A 27,757-nucleotide genomic window follows, 5' to 3' on the forward strand; every position below is an offset into this window, starting at 1 on the left:
TAAAATCATAAGAAATTTATTAAAATTTGAAGGCAGAAACATAATTTCCAAAGATTTAGACTTATGTCAAGCGTGATAAAGTATGGATGCTTTCTTGAAATTCAAAATCAGAGCCAAGGGTATCACTTTCCGAGTGTTCTAGTAGATTGAGTTTACTTTTAGCTGTCTTAGATGAAACAGTCACTATTCTACTTTCTTTCTTGACAGAAATGTGTTTTTTCAAAGACTCACTTTTCACTGGCTCATTAACCACAGAGCTATTCTGCCTGACTCCTTTGCTTTTCAGGCTTACAGATGAGTCAGAGCAGGAAGGCTGGTCCTTTCCAGGTTGTTTCTTAGTAGCGTGTTTTTTGGTATATTCACCTGTTTTGGCCAATTTCTCTGAAGAAGAGCTGCTATTTCTAGACAACTCCTCTTCTTTTCTTTGACTTCCAGTTCCAGAAATCCCACCTGGCACAGGAGAACATGTTCTAGCAATGAATTCTTGGACAGACTCCAGCCGCTGCTCAGTGACTGGGAACTTCAGGTTGTCGTTGGAAGTTTCTAAAGCCCCCTGAGTAGCAGCTGGGATAGAGGAGTCAAGAGGCAAAGGAATTGTAGCATCACCTGTAATTTTCTGAAACTGTAGGGATAAACATAAGAAACAAAACCTCAGTTATGATAAAGCCATCCATGAAAAAGTAGAGTCTAAAACTTCAAAGTTACTCTGTGATCTTATTAAGACAGTCAGCTGATCATTCAAAAGATTTTAGAGCCAAGTTGACTTCTAATGATACTTTTTCAAGTAAGTCCCAACTTAGCTGTATCCAAAGGCTTTCGTCGACTACATTTTCTTTGTGCTTGGGCAATTATAACCCTTCCCCCTTTTTGTCATTCAAAATAATAAAACCCTACCCCCTGATTTTTTTATTTTTATTTTTGGCATTCAGGCAACATGTACATATTAATAGCTTTCAATTTGTTTCTCAAGGTGTCTGTACCCAAGACCAGTCTAAGTTAGCTGAGAAAGGAGGTGGAAGTACCAAGCCTGGCTGGAGGAAAAGCAGAAAGGTTTTCCCCTCCCGGTCCCATAAAGGGTTACTTGTTATAATCTTCATGCCAGGATTGCTTATTTTAAAATATTATCTATATTTTATTATCTATAAAATATTATCTATATATTATCTATATCAGTACTTGTACCTTCATTAGTGTTCCTTCATTGAAAGCTGACTGCATACAAATAGAAACCTAGATGAAATATGGATAAAATAGATATTTATACCACTTAAAATATGGAATACTTTCTCTAAGCTTTCTTCCTAAGCTTTCTCCTAAGCTTTCTTTCTTAAGCTTCCTAATACTTTCTCTAAGCTTTAAATCATAAATTTCAAAAGAACTCTCAGTGTTCTTAGTTACAACAAAATAGTATTATGAAATGATTTTCAATTTAATGAATATCCACTAATATCAGATCTGGAAAGGGCCCCCAAAAGACTTCTAGAGTTCAAGTATGTATGTGAACTATTGCAGAGAAGTTGCTATTGCAGAGAGATTGCTATTCTTTTGTTTGATTTGGATATTTCCTTTTTGCTAATCACCCTTAGAATCAGCAAGTTCTATTCTGTCTACTCACTTGGATATTTTGCATTTGTCCCAAGGCATTCTGTTTTGATTCTGGTTTTTGTTCCTCAAGTGCCTTGTTTTCTTCTTTAGGCAGACTACCAACAGTAGAATTCATCTGGGGACGGCCTAGTAAGTGAAAATCTGACTGATCTATACCAGCAATTGTGGCAAGCTGTCCAAGCCTAGACATGAGAAGGAAAGGAGAAAAAGGCAAGGGTCATTAGAGTCACACATGAACAGCTTAGATGTGTCATGCCGACAATCATGAAATACTTTTAAAATCTTCAAAGTCAGTATCCTGGGCCACCCCCAATGTGCAACAGGTTAAAGCACAGCACCATAAAGATGTGCTGTGTGGCCATTGCAACACAAGTTGAATTCCTGGTCAGGAAGGTATCCCACATGGTGCAGCAGACCTCTCCTGACCTGCCTGTTACTACCCTCCGCAATGTATCAGTCAATCTGCTTGTTCTGCTCCTCACTCTGTCTCTGGTGAATCCTCTCACCCTTCCCCACGCACCTGTGGCCTGTGCCCAGTTCTTGTATACATAAATACACAAATTAAAAAAAAAAGTCAGTATCCTGCTCCAGTCTATAAATCTTCCCAATTTCTCAGTTCTTTCTGCATTCACCTCTGGGAGCCAAGAGAGGATGCGGCTCTTCAAGCACTCCCTCTTCTTCGATATATCTCCCTAGCAGCTTCAAGTCCTCCCACATTACTAGTCTGCTGCCTCACACCTCCATTCCACATTCTTGACTATGTTTCTGCCAGTTCCCAACAAGTGCGCCTACTCCTTCCTCCCCAGTAGCAACCCATTCACCTACAAAACATCATGCTATCACTTATCCATTTATAATTCTCTCAGCACCTTTTTTTAGTAAAACTACTCCTGGCTGAGAACTACTAATCTTTACCTATATGTGCCCTGCAGATTAATAAAATTTTTATGGCTGGAAGAAAAAAAAAATAACTCAAACTTAATAAGCAAAATGAATAAGATGGGGAAATTCCTATGTATTCCTAAATATTTTCAATTAAGATTACCTTCAATCTAGTATTCACCAAAAGGTACCTGCTGGTTAACTACAGGTCACTTGTGCTCTACCAAGGCAGGTTTACCATTTTACTTAAAGTTTTTTTCCCATTAAAAAATAAATTATATTACCTGTAACTACATACTAAATATGATAAAGAAGCAATAAAAATTGCTGAAGTTCCTCAGCAAATTACCATTATGGTCAGAGGGAAAAATGGTGCATAGAGAAACAAACTAACCCAGCATCTTTAAGGAGATCCAGGAATGCATGAAACTTCTGAAAAGAATTCTCAATGCTGCCCAAAATACCTTCATCATCCAGGATCATGCTTGTTAATGACTGTGCATGCAGAGCTTCAGACAAAGAGAAATTTATATTTCTTAACTGAGCATTTTCATGTTCCAGCTATAAAAGAAGATTGAAAATGTCTGACATGGTTTTCTCTCATTGCCATCAAAAAAGTTTTAAGGAACAAAATGAAAAACATTTGAAAATGTAATTTTTAATGATCTAATTCACTAGTAAAGTCAGAGACCATGTCACATAATAATCAAAATCCAGAAATAACTCAGGAAACTTCCTTATGCAACAATTAGGTTGTTTTATTAACGATGTTTCACAAAGATCACAGATCCTCATTCTACTGGTTAAGTTTACAATGAAAATTTCTATTTCTTAAACTGGTACAGTTATCATGGAAAGTGATTTGAATTTACCTTTAAAATACTAAAAATGGAAATACTATATGAGCTCTATCCAAAGAACACAAACCATCAATGTAAAAAAGTATGTGCTCTATAATGTTTACTGTGGCACTAACTTTACAATAGTTAAAAAGGGAAACAGTCAAAATGCCTGTAAACAGATCAAGCACATGTGATACATACACAGATGGAATAGTATTTAGCTGTAAGAAAATATGAAATGCAGTCAAACAGCAAAATGGAGGGGGCTCAGGGGGATTGTATACAGTAAAGCAAGTCAGAATGGCAAAGATATACACTGGACATTTATGCAATAGAGGATTTGACAAAGTCAAATACTTTCAAAAACAAGTGGCAATAAACACAATCAGGGCTCTGAAGTTAAGAGGGAGGGGGAAGGAGAAAGGGGCAAGGAATATAAGGAATGGTGGTAAGAGTAAAAAAATAAAATCCTTTAAAAAGAGTTTCAGAGCAGAGCAGAAGCCACCCCACTGGTCGCGGAATCACCATAACCCCTGTCCTAGTGCTTGAGCTTTCATTTGGGAAATATGCCTGCTCTTGCAAGGCATGTAGGCTGTGCAGTGCCAAGCAAGCTTTACAGAGCCTGAGGAGTCTTAGAAACTGGATTCCAGGTCACCACCATGTTGTTAGGTAGAAAAGTGGAATATATTTTCTTTTTGTAGCTTGATCTAGAACTTAAATATTTAAACCAGGGGTTTGTCAACCTCAGTACTACTGATGTTAAAAAAGAGGGGCTTTCTGGTGGTACAGGACCTTAAGCATTATGCAGTTATCTGTAACCATTGTAGTACAAGTTTGATATCCAGCCTAGGAGCTGACTATTCAATGAATACCTAGAAAAATTCCTCCTGAAACTCAGCTTGTAATAATTATATTTACAGAACTTTCAGCTTACACACTGCTTTCTTACATAGAAGCCTAATGTCATTCTCATAGAATATATTTTTTCATGCTTAGCCACTCTAATATCTGATATTTTATTTGAATTATCCACCTTTGTAATTCATTGTCAGTAGGTAGTATCATTACCATGTCTTCTGTTATGATATATAAAATGTAAGCATAACACTTTGTTAAATTGAGGCACCATGAACAGACTGGAAGATAAAGTCATACAAAAATCCTACACATGAAAAATCTTGATTTTTTAATAAAAATATATATTTTAAAAGGTTTATTTATTTATGCATACAGAACTGAGGTACAGGTCAGAGGTGCAGGGGCAGGGAGAGGATTCACCAGAGACAGCATGGGGAGCAGAACAGGCAGATTGAAGTACACTGCTGAGGGGAACAGCATGTGGGACAGGAGGTCTGCTGTGCCATGTGGGTCATATCCTTGGCCAGGAATTGAACTTGTGCTGAAGAGGCTGCTGACAGCTTTGCAGTGTTGTGCTTTACCCTGTTGAGCCACCAGGGAGGGCCTAAAATGTTTTTATAAAAAACATACTTTCTGGAGTATAGCTTACTGATCACTAAATATAAAAGTTCATATGGTACAACCAATTTATAGTATATTTTCTCACTTAAAGTTTAGCAGTTCTTTGCAGGGCCCTCCCTGGTAGCATACCAGGTTAAAGCACAGTACTAATAAGCTATCTGCAGCCAATGCAGCATGAGTTCAATCCCTGTCCATGGAGACGACCCACATAGTGCAGCCAACTTCTCCTGTCTCACCTGCTGCTCCCCTCACCAATGTACTTCAGTCATTCTGCCTGTTCTGTTCCCTACTCTGTCTCTGGTGAATCCTCTCACCCCACACACTTCTGGCCTGTTCCTATATGCATAAATAAATACAACTTAAAAAAAAGTTGTTTGAAAAGCTGAAAATCAAATAAAATTAAAAAACTCAAAAGATTCGTTTACCTCACTGACTCTTTTATCAGCCTTAAGTCTTATTCCTCTTTCTTCCGTCAGCTGCTTTAGGCATTCCTGTAATTTTTCCTAGTGTGAAGAAATTAAGAAAAACATTATAAATAATTCCTAATACATGCAAAACTCTTTACAATTATAGATACCACCAAAGATTGAGGGGCTGAAGATAGAACTGAACTTTATCAAAATATCATATTAAAGATTAAATTCCACTCTTTCCAAAGTAGATTTGTGGCAACTCATCATAAAAGATACATAGTGGTCCTCCATGGTGGCGCAGTGGGTTAAAGCGCAGCACTAAGAAGCTAAAGCCACTTCAGCATGAGTTCAATCCCCACCCCAGAGGTGATCCACATGATGCAACAGAGCTCTCCTGACCCCCTGCTGCTCCCCTCAGCAGTGTACTTCATCAGTCGACCTGTTCTGCTCCCCACTCTGTCTTTGGTGATTTCGTTCACCACCCCTGCATCTCTGGCCTGTACCCTGGTTCTGTATACATAAATAAATCTTAAAAAAAAAAAAAAAAAGTAATAAATCAGAAATAAAATATTAATAATAAGAAAACCTCTATTTTTTTCTGTGGGTCTCTTTATTAGAGTGTTATTGTTATCCTTGATATTCAGAATATCTCTGTTATTCTACAGCTGAGAAACTGAGGCAGAAAGACATATAGCAACACATCTAAGCTAATGTAATTAGTGATGTAGCAGAGTCATATTTCAACTTCAGGAACCTGGGGGCCTTTCCTGTTCACAGTAGTAGTAACTTTACCATTTACCAAGGTCAAATAGAATGGATATTGGCAGAATTCCCTGTGATTTTCAAAAATCTCACTCTAAGACCTTTGAAATTAGGGGATACTTACTGTGGCTGGCAGAATTCAAAGATGGCCTACCTCTGAAATACACAGACCTCCTTGGTATTCAACCAAACTCTAACCTAGTTACCACATAGAAAGATTTTGCAGATGTAATCAAGGTTCCCTAAAATCAGGTGATCTTAAGTTAGGGAGATTATTTGAGTGGATGGGACCTAATCAGGTGGCCTGTTAATATACTAGTGGTTGTATGGAATGTAGTAATGGAAGATTTTGAGTAGAAAAGGGATATGAGGATGACTCTCTACTGCTGGCTTTGCAGAAAAACAGTAGGATTTTGTAGTGAGGAAAGCAGGAGGGAGGGCATCTAAGAGTTGACATTTCCCTGAGTGATAACCAGCAAAGAAAGTTATCTGCTCTACAACCGCAGGACTGAAGTAGGCCAATGAGCTGAACAAGCTTGGAAGTAGTCTATTGTCAGAGCCTGCAGATGATGACACAGTGTGACTGCTTTCTTGATTACAGCTTTATAAGACCAAGCATAGAACACAGGATGCCAATTCCAGACTTCTGACCTACAAAAAAACCCTGTGAGCCTAGAAATAAGATATTGTTTTAAGTTCCTAAATCTGTAGTAATGGAAAATATAATATAGACCCCCGAGTTCATGAACAAAAATGACTTAGGGGCTCTCCCTGGTGGCGCAATGGTGACACAGCACTGCAAGCTAGCTGCAGCCACTTCAGTGAGAGTTTGATCCCCTGCCCCGGAGGTTATGCACGTTATGCACAAGGCACGGCAGAACTCTCCTGACCCGCCCACTGCTCCCCTCAGCAGTATACTTCATGGATCTGCCTGTTCTGCTCCCCACTCTATCTCTGGTGAAGCCTCTCACTGCCTCTGCACCTCTGGATTGTACCCCAGTTCTGTATGCATAAATAAATAAATTTTAAAAAGGAGAGAAGGGACAGACAATAAAAAAATGATTGAACTGTTTTGAAGAGTTTTCTTAACAAAACATACTTAATAAAACAGCAAGAACTATTCATGTATTTTAAAGGCTTTTAAAGAATCACTTACACAAAGAATTTCAACTGCAAAATTTGGTTTATCCTCAGGGTATATGTTTGTTGAGAGAAGGAACTCTATCATGCGGCCACTATGAGAGGAGACTATTTAAGGAGCATATTAGTATCTCTGACAATCCTCACTAAGGAATTTAGCTCAAGGATATCATCAAAGACTTGGGCAAAGATGTCACTACCAACATGAAGTCACAGCATTGTTTATAACTAAACCCCAGAAGTAAACTGACAGTCTACAAGTAGGAACTGGTTTCAATAAAAAGAGCATTGTGGAGTCATTGTTTAAAATGGTCACAGCCAGAGTTAACGGTGAACTTTAGGAGTTCCGTATTTAAATATATTTGTGTGTTTTCTTGGGAAGCAATCTAGAAGCTTAATCAGATTCTCATAGAGAATTTAATCACAAAATATTTTTCATACCTTTTTAAGACAAAAGGACAGATCAAGTGTTTGGACACGTGGGGGTGGCCATGGTTACCATCTGTAAGTTTTTCGTTGTTTTCAAAAAAATTGAGACCTATGTTTTTTACACTAAGAGCATATGCTTAAAAAATTAATAGTCAAATAACTTCGAATTCATGTTTCCCTACCAGTTAAAGTCAACCAAGTTATTACTGCTCTATTATTTATATGATGGTTCAGCATTTAAAACTAACTTCATAGAAATCCTAAACAAATAAGCACACAAAAACCCATCATCACAGAGAAAGGAGGCTAAGATACTGTTTTTCTTGACTGCTTCTAAACAGCACAAAATACAAATACATGAAACAGTTTCTCCCTCTAGTGGAGGGAATGAGAATACAATGTTAAAATTTTATGAAAAAATATACTTACCTCCTTAGAAGCATATATGGAATCAAAAAATTAGAAAATGAAATTCACTTGATATTCTACTAAGATTATGATGGGATTTGGAGTAATTTTCCTTCCTGTCATTTGCTCTCTTCCTCCTCCCTTTATTGATATCAGCTGATTAATTTTTTTCCCTAGAACTAAGTTCCTATAACACTGTCAATTTTCATATTCAACTTTTTCCACTTAATATTGAATCAGTCATTTCTCATATAATTAGAGGATTCACAACCTTACTTCTTTAGGTTACAAAATATTTCACTGAATAGGTTTACTGGTTCACAGACTCAATTGCTTCATGTTTAACATTTTAAATTTTTCCAGCTTTTCAATACTATAAAATATCCATTTTTAATGATGATTTTTTTATATTCAGAATAATTTCCTTGCAATACATAGTTAATAATGAATTTGAGATCAAAGCGAATGCATATTATTATTTTTTTTTTAAAGATTTATTTATTTATGCATACAGAACTGGGGTACAGGCCAGAGGCTCGGGATGGTGAGAGGCTTCACCAGAGACAGAGTGGGGAGCAGAACAGGCAGATCGACGAAGTACACTGCTGAGGGGAGCAGCGGGCGGGTCAGGAGAGGTCTGCCACACCATGTGGTCACCTCCGGGGCAGGCGGGAATCGAACTCATGCGGAAGTGGCTTTAAATTCTCAGTGCAGTGCTTTAACCCGCTGCGCCACCAGGGAGGGCCCGAATGCATATTATTTTTAAGGCTCTACGATACTACCTCCAAATTGTCTTCCAAATATTTTAGAGTTCTCTATTGGGTCAGTAATATATGGGTCTATTATTTTGTATGTAATCTCTACTGTAGTTATTTATTCCCTCACTTAAAGTGCAAGATACTTAGGGGAGTATATTTCATTCACTATTCCTAGCACAAAGCAACCAATAAATAATTGCTAAATAAATGCCAGCAATACAAAATTTATGTGTATGAAAGATGGACTGTGTCTCCTCTAACTGAACAGGTGAAACCTTATTATATTCTTTAAATTGGCATTTCTTAGTTAAATTTCTCTTGTAAGATTGTGTCTTAAAAGTTTAAACTCTGTGGGGCAAAATCCTATCCCTTCCTTTAGCTGTATATCTTTGGGCAAGTTGCATAAAGCTAAGTCTCAAAATCTACATTTATAAAATGAAGACAAATGCCCATATCAGAGTTTTGTGAAGTTTGTGGGAGTTAACATGCATTTAAATTTAGAGTGTTTGGTACACAGAATATGTTCAATTAATTCTAAATGAACATATGAGGGCTTGCAGAGAAAGTTAATCTTCTCAGTACACATCACCCATACACAGAGGTTACTATTTCTTTAAGCAGGTAATTTTTATGTTTTAATTGGAAAATATGCAGTAAGTTTTGAAGAACTGTCAGGTGACAAAGGTATCTTTCCCATCACAAGCTCCTCTCAGAGTTAAATTCCATTCTTATTTCCTGACAAAAATTTCCTTTACACACCTGCATCCTTAAAAATATATTTCGGGGCCCTCCCTGGTGGCGCAGTGGGGAAAAGCATTGCACTGAGAAGTTAAAGCCACTTCCGCATGAGTTCGATTCCCGCCTGCCCTGGAGGTGACCGCATGGCGTGGCAGACCTCTCCTGACCCGCCCGCTGCTCCCCTCAGCAGTGTACTTCATAGATCTGCCGGTTCTGCTCCCCACTGTCTCTGGTGAAGCCTCTCACCGCCCCTGAGCCCAGTTCTGTATGTACAAATAAATAAATCTTTAAAAAAAAATGTATATATATATATATATATTTCGGTTTTCCCACTTTTAGGTATACATAAAAAGAATCATGTTCCAAGCAGTCTTTTCTGTATCTTGCTGATTTCAACATTTTAACTTCCAAAAGATCTCTTTCGCTTTCTAATCATTCCTTTTTAAATAAATTCCCTACTCTTATTTATAGATGTTTTCTCTTTTTATAGGTCTCTAAGTACATTAATTTAAGGTTTTTTTCCTAAATATTTTTGTTCCCAAAATTGTCCCTGATCCTACTAGGCCACATCTGCTTTTGTCCTTCACCACAGCCCATCCCCACCCAACATCACATTGCAAGCGTATGAGAAGAAAGTTCCCTGGAAACCAATGAACGGTTTGTCTTATACATGAAGAGTGGATGGTCAGTAATGAAAACACACTCCCCAAAACTCTTTTTTAGGGTAGAAAATGTTACACTAGCTGCCTATTTTTCTCCAGTTTAATTTTTTTTCAAAGTGAAATGGTTTTATTTCAGGAGGGGATAAGGGTAGAAGTCAGCTTTTCCAAAACCTTTCATTGACATCTGTTTTTACATACTGCCCCGTGGCTCAAACTATCTTACTGACATTTTTAACTAACTCCATCTTTTCTCCTTCATACACATCTAGATATGGAGCCATTATGGTCTTCAGGGCAGGACTATAATCCCCTTAGCTACAGGCAGCCCTGTGCCTACTCTTGGTCATGTTTTTGCCATCTACTCTTCAGTTTCACCTTCTTTCACTGTCTACTGTCCTTCAAAAACTGGTTAACATCTTTTCTCTTGATTATGGTGGGTTTATATATTTTAAATGAACATTTATCTTAGTGACTTATGAAACGAGGGAAGAGCAACTTAAATTAAATATTAAATTAAATAACTTTTAGGTATTCCTAAAATCTAGTTATAGGTATAATCTCCTAGTCCTTCTGTGAAGGAAATGAACACATCACCCCTCAATGACAATGAATTCAGATTTGATGCTAGTCTTTACTCTGCCATTTAGTAATAAACCACTTAAGTGCTACAAAATGTAGGTGCTCATTTATAAGATGAAAAGGGTCATCACAGGATATACAGACTTCTCTTACTCCAACATTCCATAATCTTAGAAGTACTTCTATATATTACTATTCATTTGAATTGCAGAAAGAAAATCTGGCTTCCTTTTGACAATCAAATACTAATTTTCAGAGTATTAGGATAACATTAAAATTGAAATATTTTTGAAGTGTGAAAATGTTAAGATCAAGTTTTCTTTTCTGCTCACACATAAACAAAAAGTACAAAATGCCATTAGATGTCACATTTACTAAACTATATAATGATCTTTTTGAAATTTTTATTTTTATTTTTATTTTATTTTTTTTTTTTTTTATTAAAAAGTTTATTTTTACATCATTTTTCACATTTTTTTTTTTCATCTCAATTGTAATCCCCACGGGTTTCCCATCACCAAATCACCCCTGTGCCACCTGAAATTTTTATTTTAAGGGAAATGTCAGTCACAAAACTTTTTCTCCATTTTACTTTTATTAAAAACAAGCTTCTTATAAAAAGAGTTCAGCTAGTACCAGCAATTTTCTAATTTTTAAAATAAGATCACAGAATCATTTAAAACTTAACTTCTTTGAGTTTACCTAATTTCATGAAGGTTCTCCCTAAATCTAACACTCTATACTTCTAAAAAAGTGAAAATGTGTTACTAATTACATGTTTTGAGTTTTATTTCTTAGAGTTTAAATGTCTGTTTTTTATTGAAGGGAGAAGAAACAGAACCCTGATCCTGAGCGTTTATTATTGTCATCAAGCTTCCACCAGATGACAACTAAGATTTCAGACACAATCTTCTCCATATCTGTAAAATGGTAACTTTGTACCTGTAATACTTCTTGCTTTAAATTGGTTTTCTCAGGCTCTTCTTGAACACTCTCTGAAGAATCATCAACCTCTTCTATATCTGAAGAGGAAGCACTCTCTAATGTCACAGTCACAGGAAAATCTGCTTGCTTAAAGAAAGATGATTGTAGAAGAGATATTACAAATCAGACACCAAATATTAGAGGTTATTTTATGAAATTGATCTTTCTTAAGTATTAAGTAATTATAAATGCTCTTCACTATTCCTTAGTCTAACTTAGCAATGAGAAAGTAAGATGATAGTAACTTACTTCTGCTGCTAACTGTATGGGATGTTGTTGCACATGTTGGGATAAGTATTTGGAATTGCCCATGTTATTAAATTTCTTTCATGTAAACCAAGTGAGAAACAAATGTAAATATATTTTACAGATCAGCTTAATGTTGCATACAAGAAATTTATTTTCTAACATTAGACACAGAGTGAGGACTTGAATTCATTTTTAGGAGGAAATTAGCATCAAGAAGGGAACTGATATAGAATTAAAAGATAACTAGAAAGTCAACATATTTAAAGTGAATAATAAACATTGGAACTTTAAAAATAACTGACATATGTACAAATTAAAATCAATTTATCAAAAACCTTATCTGTCATCAACACTAAGCCAAAAGTAGCATTACAGCAATACTAATTTCCTGTCAAGTTTCACTTTCCCTGGGATTTGTTCAATATGACATTTCCAAACACTTAAAAATCAACTTGATCACAATACCATAAAGCAGACGTCTACACATCAAAAAGAAATGTACTGAAATTACATAACTGTACAGAAGATATGTCATTATCACAAAGCTTCAGCCATAAGTAGCAGCAAACCCTGCAGTATGGGAAAATCACCCTTCATCTGGGCATGTCAGGGGCAGTACTGCCATCCAGGGCTCCTCTTTCAAGCTCAGTAATGCTGCCTTTTTACACAGCAACTGTCTCCCAGGACAACTTGGAAAAAGAAACTGAAATGCTGACAGGATTAGTCTGTTCCTAGACTATGAGGCAGTCTGACAGGGAATGTGTGTGGTCCTGTGAAAAAAACAGAAGTGCTCCAGAAGAACAGAAGCTTTAGAGCTTGTTGTTTTCGTTTCAGGATCTAGTGTGTCTGTTTACATACATATATATATATTCCCAAAGCAAGGTACCTTAAAAACATATGGACATTTTTGAGTGTAATAGTTTCACTTGTTTGGGTCAGAAATAGGATTAAATTCATTTCATTGGGTGACACCCATTTCATTGGGTGACAAGAAAAGGTTTTTTTTTGTTTACAGATGCTGCAAACAGTCCTTAGCGTGTGCTATATTCATACAACTACACAATAGCACTGGGGGATCCCACAAATTTTAAATTGATTTATTTCAGAAATGTTTTTGAGGTTCTGTTTCTGAGGTAAGGTTCCATTCCGTTTAAAAGTAAAAAGAATGATCTTCCATCTTTCCCACTCCAGCTCCCTATATATTACAAATATGATTTACATACCTGCAACTGATTACATACATCACGAGTTTTGATTAATGGAAACCCTCTAAAAAGATAACAAATTAAGTTATATTTTGATGCAAATATACCCTCAGTTAATCTCAGTTAATAAAATTTGTTAGGTACAATACCCATATAGACATACATATCAATGTATTCATATGTAGAAAAATAAATAAGGTCAAAATAAGAACCCAGAAATCTGCCATGGAGAAAAGTAAACAGAAGTTGGTAGATTGGCTTTGCAATAACTCTTTGAATTGTTGAGAGGTACATTCAGCCCAATGTTCAGCATGGTTTCCAGTCTAACTTCTATTAATTGTGATATAAATTCTCTAATTTATAATTCCTCATGACCAGGACTTAAGATTACTAAGTGTCCCCAAAAACACTGATTGAAAAAGATACTTGCACCCCCATGTTTACTGCTGCTTTATTTACAACTGGAAAAACATGGAAGCAGCCCAAATGCCCAAAAGTAGATGACTGGATTAAAAAGATGTGATACATATATACAATGGAATATTACTCAGCAACCAAAAAAGAGAAACACATGTCTTTTGCAGCAACTTGGATGGAGCTGGAAAAGATCATGCTGAGTGAGATAAGCCAGAAAGAGAAATACCGGATGGTTTCACTCATAGCAGGAGTATAATGGACCAGGCGAGAAAATAACAAGAATAATAAACAACCATATACCAGAGACATTTTGCAGGGGTGGAGTGGGGAATGGGATCAAAAATGGGGGGGTGGGGAGGGAAGTGCACGGGATTACGGTGATGGCACACGGGTGACTTGGTGATGGGAAACCCGCGGGGTTTACATTTGAGATGGAAAAAAAAATGCACAAAATGATGTAAAAATAAACTTATAAAATTAAAAAAAAAAAGATTATGAAGTGTCCCAAGAATAAGAGATTCAGTCACAAAGTTATAACACTAAAGTACAAAGATTGGGACCTAAGTATTATATTTTGTACAGTAAAAACCCTTTACCATTTGCAAAAAAGCATAGTAGTTAATTGCTCAAAGAAGATTATACACATACTTTTATTGTAAGCAACTGAACAGATAATTTTACATACTACCTATTTCAAGTTTGAAATAAAATCAATCTGTTCTCTTAAGCAATGGTTAATCCCAAATTTCTTGAATATATAACTAAGTCATTTGAAAATCTATAGCAAGCTAATTCACTTAGTAAACCTAAAATTACAGTATTAATTTTAAAAAAAGTTCTGCAATTCTATGACAGAAATTACTATGAACACCTACAGAAACCAACAGAAACCTCCCAGAAAGGGATCTCCCTGGTGGTGTAGAGGTTAAGTCTCAGTGCTATCACTAAGAGGGCACATGGAAGCCTGAGTCCTGGCTTACCTGCTGCTCCCCTCAGCAGTGTATTTCAATAGATTGGCCTGTTCTACTCCTCACCCTGTCTCTAGTGAGGCCTCTCACACCCCTTACACCCCTAGCCTACACCTCAGTTCTTCTATGCATTAATCAATCAATCAATCTATCTATCTTCAGGAGATAAAAAGAGATTTCCCAGAAGTTAGAAGCTCAAAAATAAAAAATTCTGAATGATTAAAGATAAGGAAAGAAAATACCCTACCTATTCCTTTTTGCACGTTCTGCAGTTCGCCAAGGCAAGAAACCAGAGACACCAGGTGGCAGAGGTTCAGGAGCATAACATTCTTTACCAAGGGAGCGTTTAATTCCATTATTGACAGGTTTCTTTGTAGCCAATCCTATATTTGAGAAAGCATTAAAAGAAAGAAATCAAGGTGCACTAAAAGTCTACACAACAATCACCTGCACAATCTAAAAATGAATACAAATGGGCACTTAATGATGCCAAGGTTATTAAAAAGAGATCTTATTTTTTCTAGCTTTGATTTTTTAAAAAAATATAATAGTTTATTTTTACATCATTTTGTACTTTTTTCTATCTCAGTTGTAATCCCCGTGGGCGCTTCCCATCACCAAATCACCCATGTGCCATCACCACAGTTCAGTGCATTTCCTTCCCCCCACTGTTTCTGATCCCATCCCCCACTCCACCCCCATAAAATGTCTCTGGTATATAGTTGTTCATTATTATTATTATTTTCTCGCCTGGTCCTTTATACTCCTACTATGAATGAAACCATCCGGTATTTTTCCTTAAAAAGAGATCATTTTGTAAAAGTATGTTTTACATGGGGCAAGCAATGTTTACAAATAAAAGCCCTCTATTCTGAGTGTTTTGGCAGTGGGAGTGCTATGGTTATTATGTGGTAAGGTGAGGAATCTATGCTGTCATAAAATACTAGCAAGGATATAAAGTAACAATACTCCAGGCTCTCCCTGGTGGCGCAATGGGTTAAAGAACATTATGAAACTCTGGAAGCCACTGCAGCATGAATTTGATGCCTGCCCCAGAGGTGATTCACATGGCATCAAGGTCCTCTCTTGTCTCACCTGCTGCTCCCCTCAGCAGTGTACTTTGTCAACCTACCTGCTCTGCTCCCCACTCTATCTCTGGTGAATCCTCTCACCCACTATACCTCTGGCCTATACCCTAGTTCTGTAAGTGTAAGTAAATAAATCTTAAAGTCCTCTACAATAAGTTATTTTTTTTAAGATTTATTTATTTATTTATGCATATGAAACTGGGGTACAGGCCAGAGGCTCAGGATTCACCAGAGAGAGTGGGGAGCAGAACAGGCAGGTCAGGAGAGGTCTGCTGGGCCATGTGGGTCACGTCCGGGGCCAGGGATCAAACCTGTGCTGAAGTGGCTTTAGCTTCTTAGTGCTGTGTTTTAACCCGCTGTGCCACCAGGGAGGGTCTACAGAAAGTTATTTTAACTCAAATAAAAGTATATGAGTTTTAAGAGACAAAAGCCAAGATTGAAAAGGTTACCAATTCGAATAGTAGCTTTTCCTTTCCGACCACTTCCCAGAATTATAGTTCTCTTTTTCTGTTTAGCAGTTTTGAATGGTTCCTTCGCTGATGGAGAAGTTATCCACTGGTACTGAAAGAGAAGTAATAAAGGCTCCAATTTATTTTCAAGTAATTTAGGAAGGTCTGAAATTAGCTGGAATTGGGAAGATGTTTTAAATTAATAAAAGGTTTACAATTTTCGTTTCTGAGACCCCAAATTAATGTATCGCATAATATTTGCAAAACAGAATAGCTTCTTGATATGAGTGAAAATTTACGATGGCAGAAAAGTACCTAACAATTTTACATAAAATTTTGTACTTTTTTTTTTTAACAAAAAGAAACAGCAATTGAAGAGAAACTTTTAGAGAACTTGAACATGTTATACCTCTGATTTGAAACTCCTTCCATTCTGGAGAACTTTTTTGATAACTGCTTTCATTATGGAGTGATCTAAAGTAAAATGCAAATTGAAATTATAGTAATTGTTAATCAGAAGTAACTGTTACTCAGAATTGCTGCCATCTAAAAACAAAAGTCAACCAGTTGTTTTTCCCAGAAAATTAAGAATGTGTGAAGTCCATATTACATAATTATAGACCTTTCTTGAGAAAGGTCAAACTTCTTCCTCAAAACCTATGAAGAATGCATGTTACCTTTCATTGCACATAGTGGCTACTATTTTGGCAGCAGTGAAGAGCAAATCTTAATACTTTGCATCTAAATTGACTTTGGCTATCCTTGAACAGAAAATAAAGCACCTAGGCACTGTTCAACATTTATGTATCTTTAGTTTGCACCTAATATAGCAAACTACAGTCCTGATATTCTCTCTCCTCAACCAGATCTTCTTAGTGAATGTACCATGTAGTTGCATACATAATTACAAACATTCAGGACTTGTTTCACTTTTCCTTTAATATGAAGAGTCATTTAATTTATAAAAGATGTAACTTTTTTAAAATCACACCAAATATATTAAAAATCACATCCAAAAGGGAGTATATTTAACCATATTCAATAACAGAACAAATTAGTGAGGGGAACAACTGTTCATGCAGTAGCATGTTAAATAAACTGGCGCCACAGAGCTGGCTGAAGGACAGAAAAGGAAGAATGAGAACCAAGGGCATCCATAAATCATCTGGCATCTCCTTAATGTTGTACCTATGATTAGAAATGTACATGTGACAATAACTCCATGAATCTTCCAGATCTGTTAAAGGCCCTTTCAACCATGGCCACAATGCAACACGTTGCCGAGTTACTGTGTACTAAGCAGTATTCTGAATAGGTTCCTTTGTATGGCAATCATTCAAATCTTGCAACCCTGGTGATCCTTATAGCTATAGCACATCTGAACACTTCTGACCCAATTTCTCAATGTCAGTCATTACACAATCAGTTACTCAAGGGAGACACTTGGCATATAGTCCATCACAAATTATACTAAGTCCAGTTTGGCTTTAATAGAAAAGTCGATAAAGTTGGCATCAACAAGTATATGGTAAATTGTATGTTGCATAGGAAGAATAGAGGAAAGGTGTTAGGTAACTCTTCTTTCTTCCTAGGCTTTAATCTATTCTTAAGTTTTTGATCTTTAAGACCAAGCATTTACTTCATGGTCACGTACTTCTTGTTTTCTTTTGTTTCTATTCTAGAACACTCTAGGCCTCTCTTCTGCATTCTTCTAGGACTTGTTCCTTTATTATTTCTTTCATATTCTAATCTATCTTCAAGTCTTGTTAACAGTATCTTCAAAATATACCTCACTTCAACCAGCTTTTATCCCTTTCATCATAAGCTCAGTCATAATCATCTCTAATTTGGACCAGTCTCTGAACTAGTCTTCCTGTCTATTCTTTACATGGTAGTCATCTTACTGAAACACTATTTAATATGCCTTTTTCTATTTCAAAACCCTCATACAGCTTTCTGCTCATTTAGAATAAAACCTGTCTTTATTCTGGCCTTTAAGATTTTACAAGATTAGGTCCTGGACAATTCCTTGACCGTATACAGTATGCCACAATGTCCCTCATTCAATTCTCCATTCATGTGGGTCTCCTTGCTTCTCGTTAAAATAATTCACTCCCCTAGCACTGCATGCCTGCAGACTCCTGATGTCCTTGTCCTGGAGTAAGCTTCCCTCAGATCATCCATGGTTTGCTCCTCTCTTCACTTAGAGCTCTGGCCAAATGTCAGTTTTCTCGTGAAGCTGCCCCCAATACACCTATTAATATTTATCCCCTATTAGACAGACTTCTCTATATACTTTTGCCCTTAGTCTTAGTATGTTAAGGTATTTTTGATACTCTTACTATCTAATTTAGATGACTTATCTGAATTCCTGCATAAGAATCTAAGCTCTACAAGGGTCCATCTGTTTTATAGTTATGTTCCTAATACTTAAACCCATGTCTAGCATACAGAAAGTATCAATAAATTATTCATTAAACTGACAAGTGAATTAAATGCTCTTTCCAAGTTTAATTTCTGTGGAATTCAGAAGTTCCACAAGAAAGAAATAATGCTCTTGGTAGAGGTTCATCTCTATTCAGAGTAACAACTAAGAGCAACTTACAAGTATCACTCACTTAACTTAGTAAATTATCTGTGAAGAGCACAAGGAAGTCTAAGATTAGAGAAGAGTAAGAATAGGGTTATTCAACATACTAGATTTTAAAAAGTCATAATGTAAACAAATTCTTTGTTTTGATATTTGCTAATCAATTAAAAAAAAGTGGTGACCTACCAACAAGCGGATTTCTTCTTATGTCCAGAACAACTAGAGTTCTATTGGTTTCAAGGGCCTTTAGTAAGGTCTTTGCTCCATCATTGGTGAGGCCACACTGCTGAAGGTCAAGTGCTTTTGACAAAAGAAAAAGATCACTTGTCAACTCCATACAAACATACAGACTACTTTCATTACAGAAAATTCCTATGAAAGATTAGCCAGTCTTTTCAAACTTTTTCGTTGGGAATTGTAAATTTTAAATATTGGTTACTGGAGGTGAAAACCCAGAAAAGTATATGAACACACCTAATATAAAATCAAATAAAAATGTCTTCTTAGATGTGCCATGATTATCTTGCCTTTAGTACCAATAAATTAACCAATATATTTTACAAGTACACAAAGACTATGAAAAACATCACGGAATCCATTCTCAGTTCACAGATATGAACAATGTTAATGGCAGTGGAGATCTCATAAGTAAACAACTGGGTAGAGTCCAGAAAATGCACTGCATTATTTTAATCATGATCTTTGGTTCCAAATCATTCTTGAAACCAGTTAAAGGGGGAAAACAAAAAGGAAGTAATGTAGTACAGAAAAACAACAAAGAAAGAAGTCTAAGAGAATGCAGATATTGACAAATTAAAAAATATGAACAGAGAACATATGCTGTAAACCTATCATAAAGAAGGATGCTCAAGAGCTCTTTTTTGATAAAAATTCAGAGAACAGAACAAATGGTTATAAATGCTAGTAGTGGTAAGCTTAAACAACCTACTCAACTAAACTAACGGAATCATCACAAAAGCACAGGTTAAAAAAAAATACACAGAGAAAATAGTAATATGAGCTTTTTAAAAAATGTTATACATACACCACTGCATTAAAATAGCTGGAGTCTTTCAAAACCCTATAATACAAAGAAAGTCAGATATGTAGATCTGTCAGACAATGACACTAGCACTACAAACTCTTAATACAGAATAATAGTGCAAGACATAATTAATCAACCAGCCAAATTAATAAAAATAGCCAGGAAAGGTCACTAGCAAATCACAAGAATATAAAATAAAACAATGAAATGTGACTGTTCTCTAAGATCATATAACAAAAACCTTTGAAATGTACATATTCTTTTGATTCTGCAGTTAATAATTTAACAAAAGGGATGTAGAGATGTAGGCAAGAAGGTATATCAGAGTATTGCTCATAACAGCAAAAAACCTGAAGTAGCATATATGTCTAATGAGCATGTATAGACCAAGCACACCATGGCATATTCATATAACAGACTCTGAGCAGTCACTAAAAATGGCTTGGCAGAGTAACTGATTGACTTAAGATGTTCATGCAATATTAAGTAAAAAAAAATACAAAATATGGAGTAGTCCCACTTACAGTAAAAAAAAAAAGGGTGTACTCATTGCCTGACAATGATTATGTCAGGCTATTAAAATTATAGGTAATTTCTTTTTTTGTTACTCTCATTTTCCACAAAGAATAAATGGAACCCAGAGAATTTTAAAAGTACAATAACTAGACAAAATGAAGCTTAAAAAAGGACTTGTCTACAATATCATGCCAAAAGCTAAACATATTTAATATTAAAAAAATCCAGTATTTTCAAATCGACAATTTACCTCTAAGCCATAGGTCCTCACTAAGAGATTCTGCAAAAGCACTTGCACCAAGGTCACCAATGAGTGTGTTGCAATTCAAAGTGATGCGCCTCAAGCCAGCCATACAATCAAGGTCAGGCCTTCTATATCGAAGACTCTCAGCCCAGGTTTCTTCATGCCTCCTTATGGTCTGATACTTTATAGATTAAAAAGGATGAAAGTAAGGATGCTTGTGTAAGGAAAAAGCGTATGTCATTGAATGTGATTCAGAGATTCATATACATACTATGTACAGTATGATTCAGAGATTCATATGCATATACAAGTTTATATGCAGGACAGTGAACCTGAGGGATTACAAGCTGATTCTGGTTTAGCTGTCCGGTGATCTGCCTTCTAATGACAGTGATTACACTCTAGTCACAAATTGACCTACTGCTGATAGTTATATCTACTTACTCTGTCAGCTCAACTGTATGTATCCTATGAATTTGATTTTTCCTTATCTGCTAACTCATCAGGGAATTGGTTCCAAATTCTACCATTGCTGAGGCTCTAAATTCTACCACTGTGTCATCCAGTGGGTCCCTAAACACTTGATTGGGTATACAATAAGTAAATATTTTTTAACGTGTATCTTATTTATTAATATGTATAAGCTCTCTACATATATATGATGTATATAACAACATAATTATTTTTTAAATTATACAAAAATAAAATAGAAGTTCTAGTATTTTTTTCTCCTTATCAAATGAATCCTGCATACAACTTAGGATAAGCACACCAAACTTTACAGGTCAGGAATATGCAGAGTTGGTTTGACATGCCTTAGGAAATCAATGGTTTGGTTTTTAATCACAGATATGGTCTTAAAGACAAGTTCAGGTCCCTATATTTGTAAAACAAATCTGGTAATAAGGAAAACTAAATTAAAAAAACAAATCTTACTCCATTCTTAAACAACAAAAAAGATTCAGTTCCTAGAACACTCAAGAGAAAATCAGTGACATTTTTTTATTAACAAAAAAGTGCAAAAGAGCAATTAGAGGAAATAACAGCACTCAGTAGTTACTACATGCCAACACCATTTCATACATATTGGTTCATTTTAATTCTCATAATGAGGTACAGAGGTTATTACGTAATTCATTCATGGTCATGGGCTATTAAATCAGAAAACTAGATTTGAACCTCACTCACTTGGATTTAAAATTTATTGCTTTTGGTCACTTTCTATATCAAAAGTCAACAGACCTGGTCTGTCTAGGCCTAAAAAAAATTTTCACCTATGTAGGCCAGCATCTGTTGCATTACTCAACTCTACTGGTAAATGGTAAAGATACCATAGTCATTATGTAAACAAAAGGGCTTGGCTATGTTCCAAAAAAAAATATTTATAAACACAGGTGAGAGGCTGGATTTGGTCCATCTGCCAACGTTTACCTAATTCCTCATCTGAACCAGCAAACTCTTAAAAAGGCTTCTATCAAATTATTAAACAATCTATACCTAAATATAGTAGCTATGACCACTTATAAGTTAAAGCACTTATAAGTTATAACCTCTATAAAGCATTAATTTAAAAACTACATTGACAAAATGCTAATGTAGTGTTTTTATTAGATTGTAAAATATGGCAGTAAACAATAAAATTCTCATTTAAGAACTGTAATAGCCTAGTTTCTTTTAATACCACCATAAATATTTTCAGTAATTAAAAAATGCACAAAAGCATTGTTCATAAAATTTTTATTTTAAATCGCTCATTTCTTAGGTAAGCTTTTACTAAATGGTAGAACCCTAAACTAAAGCTTGTAAGACTATTTCACCATAACTAAAGCTACAATCATTACGTGTCAAAAGACAAAAATAAATACCAACCTGTATCAAATTATTAATGTGCTTCAATCAAATAATATATTTTCATTAACATTTAAACATAAAATCACCTTTAAGATCTTGGCCATGTGATCTGCTCCCTGCCATGTCAGATTACACCCCGTGAAGTTTACTGTTTTAAGAGTGATAGAGTTCTTTATACCTTGACAAATAACTAAAAGGGAAAAAGACCACACACGATCAGATGAAAAGCCTATACAATCTGGCCAATCTTATTTATTCACTTTTCTTGACTCTACTAGAAGCTTTCAATTGTACTCTTAAAATCATTATCTACAATTTTCTCAGGTAACTGATGGATTGGTATATTCTAAAATAGTTTAGTAGCAAAGAGTTATTACAGTTTGCAGCCATAATTTAGTTCTACTTAGATACTAAAATTGAATATTCTCAATACTGCAAACTTTATTCCCAACCACTGAGTAAAATATGTACCTTTGAGATACTTGAAAGAAAACAAAAAATTTTAAACTCTTCCTATTTTCATTTCCAAAGACATACCTTGATTTTGATCAACAAAGTTCAGTATCAACCATAAACCCAAAACATTACACGATATTTTAACAGAGTAGTAAAAAATAAAGGACCTCAAACTGTCTCCATCAAAGTGAAATTCATGCTTCCTTACCCCTCCAGATCATACTGCACACAGTGAACACACATGAGTTCTTGAAGGTCCCACCCAAACAGCAGTCACCTTCTCTTTGATTACTTCCATTACACAGTCCCATCAATACCCCTGTGTTTTATGCTTCCACAGCACTTTGCATATATTTCCTATTTTAGCATATATATATTGCATCATAATTATGATTGCATATAGATGCTTTAGATATTAAAAGATGATGGCTTCTCTATTCACATCTTGCTATTTCCCTTCCCATAAACTTCCTAAATGAAAGCCATAAATAGATGAACAAACAAAATACAAAATAGTAAATATTTGTGTGACTTGTGATGTCACACAGCCTTAAGTAAAACCAGTTCAGAGTATCCATTCAACATGCCAAGCTTTCATAATACAAGTGAGACTGGATTAAGGTTTAAACAGAGGAGAAAATTCAGGGAGAGTCAGCAAGAAAAGGAATTGACATGGTATATATGGAATCATGAGACTAGTCTGATGGGAAGAGACTTAAAATTAAAACTCACTTTCTAAACCTCCATCTCCAATAGGACAATTTGCAAGAGACAGGTGCACCAAGGTAGTAGATTTATTCAATCCCTTTAATGGAAAAAAAAAAAGTAAAAAATTATTGACTTTAGTTACTTCGAAATGCCACTATCAAATTTCCTAGAACACACTGGAGAAGACTTACCTTTGTTAAAATAGTTAAATCTCTCTCTCTCAGAACTAGTCCATTTAGCTCTAGGTTCTTTAGAGCGCTGGATGTGCTTAAACAACATTTAAGAGCTTTACATAACTGGAAGGTCACATCTTTGTTTCTTATTGCTGGAACACGACTTCTGCAAACTTTACTTCTGTCAGAACCTAAAGCAAAAACACTGTGCAATCAGTGATTTCAACCACACATTTTTGTCATCAGTAAAGCCTCTGATTTGTGCTATGGCACAGGATAAATAACTCCTGCCCTTAAAGTCCTCTTTATGGAAGGACATATGTAAATTAAAATTTTTAGCCGTATAAAATACAGAAATAAACTATGGGCTTAAAGGTTCTTATGGAAACAAAAAGCTACATGATGGCTGAAGTTAAATCTATAAACAGGAGATTTATATAGCAAGAGTGGGTGGTACATCAACTGTAGAGAGCACATATGTAGACATATTCAAGCTTAACACATATGGAGATGTAAACACTGCAGGTAGGCATGACCAGAGGCCAGGTATGCATGCAGGAAAAGAGAGAAATGAAAATAGAGAGGTTGGCTGAGCAAACCTGAGACAGTATAGCTTTTTTTTTTTTAAAGATTTATTTATTTATTCGTACAGAACTGGGGTACAGGTCAGAGATGCAGAGGGTGAGAGGATTCACCAGAGACAGAGTGGGGTACAGAACAGGCAGATCGACAAAGTACACTGCTGAGGGGAGCAGCGGGTGGGTCAGGAGAGGTCTGCCATGCCATGTGGATCACCTCCGGGGCAGGCGGGAATCGAACTCATGCAGAAGTGGTGAACTCATGCGGAAGTGGTTTAAGCTTCTTTGTGCAGTGCTTTAAACCGCTAAGCTGCGCCACCAGGGAGGGCCCGACAGTATAGCTTTTAACTCCTAGGTGACAGAGACCAGGACTACCAATGACACAGTCTACAGCAGGCACCTCCTAAAGGTGCCCCACAGCTAAAGGACCAATTAGATAAAGGATTGGGATCATTTAGAAAGAGCACCCCTTTCCTCGGGACTAATTAGTCCCAGCAGGCTTATTGAACAGCTCAGATTTCATGCCTTGCTGCGGAATACAAGCTATAGAGCCAATATGCACTAATCCGGAGTAGGCAAGTCCTTTCAAGCATTATTTTAAGCATTATCTTTTCATTTGAGAAGATCATGAAAGTGGAACAGGCATATGAATTAAGAGAACCTGAGGTAAGGGATAGCAAAACCAGTGAGGAACTTCTGCATCAGTCCAGGCAAGAGTTTAAAGATGAAAAAGCAAATCCAGGAGGTTAAATTCTACAAACTAGACCCCTAGATGTAAGAGATAAAGAAGGTGGAGTAAAGAACTCAGAAAACTATGTTTTTTTTTTTCATACACTCAATGTAAAATATTAGTTAAGATCATGTATGCTGGTCTTTAAGAATCCTCTAAGGTCCCAACTGTAATTTCGTTTGATTTCTAAGTTTTATTTTGGTCAAGTAAAGTTCCTGCAGTAGTAGAGCAGTTCCTACCTCTGAATCAGATGAAGAGGATAAGCTGATTTCTCTTCACCAGGGAGTAAGTTGAACTGTTCTTGGAGAAGAGACAATAGATAGTACTAACCCCAGAATCCAGAAAAGGGTCATTATTATGTTGAAGTTTCATTGAAAAAAGCAAGAATCATTTCTTTAAATCTTCACACCCTTTCTTTGTTGGCTACTTTCCCTCAGTTTATAAACATATCCATAAAAAAGATATTTCACTTATGATTTCCTTGATTCCTTCTCTGTGGGTAACCTAAGTTTCTCCCGTATCTTCAAACATCTGTGCTACCAAATCTGTAGCACAGAAATCTAACTAACAGGTATCTTTGGAAGTCCCAAGGGACACAGCATTAAAGATGAAGATCCCTTCCTGTTTTAATCCCTTTCTGCTGTGCTGTGTCTTAGAGAGATGCTGCTTACAGAGACATCCATGTGTCTGCCTTCCCTTTTCTAAACGGTTACCAGGCACTGTTCTTCTGTCTCTTTGATGTTTGATATACAATTCTGTTTCTCTACTTCTTGAGACCTTACAGTATAATTCACTCTCCTCCCAATCGACTGCCTCCATATGAAGGTAAGAGTGCGCTGCTAAAAAATCGTATCCTTTAAAGTTTCCTACAACTTTCAGGAAAAATATTAAACTCTTTAATGGAAAGAAGATAAAGAGATCCCTCTCATTTTTGGTCCCCACTAGATTTCCAGTTTCAACTTTCACTTCTTTCTCAAACCCTGAATTCTGGTACTGTATCTCAGCTTTGCCATAACCTCTTAAATTTTTCAAACACTGACACAAGTTGTCCCCTCTTGCATTTGGGTCGCTGCCACACATACTTAGAAAGGCTGGCACCTTCTCCAAGAAGACTTCCCGGAACCTTCCCTTTTGATATTAAATGTTCTGCAGCAAAACATTTCACTTTTCCCAGAACACCAACTACTCCCCTTGTGTTTTCCTGCATCCTTCTCCAGGGAGCTCCTTTAGGGCAGGCGCCTACTCTCCAGCAGTGCTAGGCGCTGAGAGCTCAGGTAGGAACTATTATACTGCAAAGCATACCTCCTTAACCCTAAGAATTCGGGGAAAGAGTTTTCAATGTCTTTTTACACGTACGGATTTGTAGTTAAAATAACTTGTCCAGATCACAGAGTGTAAGCCTGGAATTCAAACTCCAGGCTGCCTTCACATCTGTGCTCTTTCAAAACTAAATGAAAAAAGTAAAGGAGGCATTAATATCTTACTCTGTGTTCTAAGTCAAGCAAAGCCTTTTCAGGAAACATTAATAAAGTCCCAAACTCTGGTAACTACACTACAAGCATTAACTCGGCGAATCCTTGCAATTGCCACAGACACTAGGTGCGGTTAAACTCGTACTATGGATGAGAACGCTGAGACCTACAGGCCTTAAGTGACTCGCCCAGGATTATTGCGCTGGTGAGAGTTCTGGGCCGCATGCCCGTCCACTGTACACATACCCGGGTAACAATCACCGTTGCAGCGCCCAGCTCCACCTTGCACAGTCTAAACTCCCGCTTTGCATCGACACGCGGGCCTCTGGAAGCGGGAACTACTAACCGGTTTCGCCAAGCCACGGCTGGAAGAAGCTCTTGATGGAGATCAGGGGCAGATCTTTGTTAACCTTGAGGGTGCTTAGGAGGGGCGCCCAGTCCACTACTCGGAGGCGGTCGGCGTTGAAGTCCAGGACACCCTCCCGCAGGCAAGCGCGCACCGATGGCAGAGGCACTGAGTCCTGCAGTGCACAAAGGTACTCGTAGTGCGAGAAGAAGTCGGCCGCGCTATTGCGGCGCAGCTTCACGGAGTCGATCATGCTAAACACAACCTCAGGGGACACCGACGCAGGAGACGACGCCCCAACCCTGGAATCCGGTCACCGACCTTCGGGTACCTACGGCCCCGCGGCTGCGACCCCGCGGCCGCGCGCGGAAGCGGCGGCTCGATCCTGCTAGGCAGCACCCCCTGACGCGACACTCCCGCGCCGCTTCCCGCCTAGCCTAGCCGGCCGTTGACGCCCGCCTCTTCGCACTCAAACGCGCCGGGTTGCGGTTCCAGCTGGTTGGCTAGTGCCCACCAGGGCGGTACACGCCGACGTCGGCGCGTTCCCTCTGCGTCAGCACGCAGGCCCCGCCTTCCGTGGGGTGGGGCCCGCGAAGTGCGGGAGATTCGAGTGGTTCTACGGACCTGGGGGTTACCGAAAAGGTATTTTGATTGCTCCCCAGAGAAGTGACATGTGTATGTAGTCATTCTTTTTTTTTTTTTTAAGATTTACTTATTTATTCATATAGAACTGGGGTACAGGCCAGAGATGCGGAGGGTGAGAGGATTCACCAGAGACAGAGCAGGGAGCAGAACAGGCAGATCGAGGAAGTACACTGCTGAGGGGAGCAGCGGGCGGGTCAGGAGAGGGCTGCCTCGCCTCCGGGGCAGGCGGGAATCGAACTCATGCGGAATTGCTTAAACTTCTTAGTGCTGTGCTTTAACCCGCTGCGCCACCCGGGAGGGCCAGTAGTCATTCATTTTATAACGTGGTCTAAACTCAAGGTAAGTG

At 37.2% G+C, this 27,757-nt stretch overlaps 1 protein-coding gene across 2 annotated transcripts; it reads right to left on the bottom strand.

Moving 5' to 3' along the window:
• On the bottom strand, window positions 1-27,226 carry CEP78 (centrosomal protein 78kDa). 2 transcript variants are annotated; one of them, XM_012721640.1, is made up of 16 exons: window positions 26,767-27,226; window positions 23,659-23,831; window positions 23,492-23,564; window positions 22,390-22,493; window positions 20,459-20,633; window positions 18,834-18,947; window positions 16,467-16,531; window positions 16,058-16,169; window positions 14,768-14,903; window positions 13,154-13,199; window positions 11,640-11,768; window positions 5,234-5,311; window positions 2,882-3,048; window positions 1,616-1,787; window positions 1,183-1,230; window positions 1-622 (listed from the first exon to the last, which is right to left on the bottom strand). In XM_012721640.1, exons 1-16 carry the CDS (start codon window positions 27,017-27,019, stop codon window positions 62-64), a joined length of 2,406 nt encoding a protein of 801 aa, XP_012577094.1. In that variant the 5' UTR covers window positions 27,020-27,226; the 3' UTR covers window positions 1-61. The 2 variants fall into 2 exon arrangements, with proteins under 2 accessions (XP_012577094.1, XP_012577095.1); XM_012721641.1 differs by lacking the exon at window positions 1,183-1,230.
• Between the last annotated feature and the right edge of the window lie 531 nt (window positions 27,227-27,757).

This window comes from Condylura cristata, unplaced genomic scaffold (assembly GCF_000260355.1).
Source record: "Condylura cristata isolate star-nosed mole 26May11 unplaced genomic scaffold, ConCri1.0 scaffold00006, whole genome shotgun sequence".
NCBI classification, from domain to species: domain Eukaryota; kingdom Metazoa; phylum Chordata; class Mammalia; order Eulipotyphla; family Talpidae; genus Condylura; species Condylura cristata.

Bases quoted from the DNA above. Each gene is read 5' to 3' on its own strand.
- CEP78 (XM_012721640.1), bottom strand. From the start codon at position 27,019: ATGATCGACTCCGTGAAGCTGCGCCGCAATAGCGCGGCCGACTTCTTC. The intron at 13,200-14,767 runs GTAGGGTATTTT...TTATCTTTTTAG, and splicing joins GAACGTGCAAAAAGGAATAG to AGGGTTTCCATTAATCAAAA. The intron at 11,769-13,153 runs GTATGTAAATCA...TCTTTCTTTAAG, and splicing joins ATGTATGTAATCAGTTGCAG to CAAGCAGATTTTCCTGTGAC.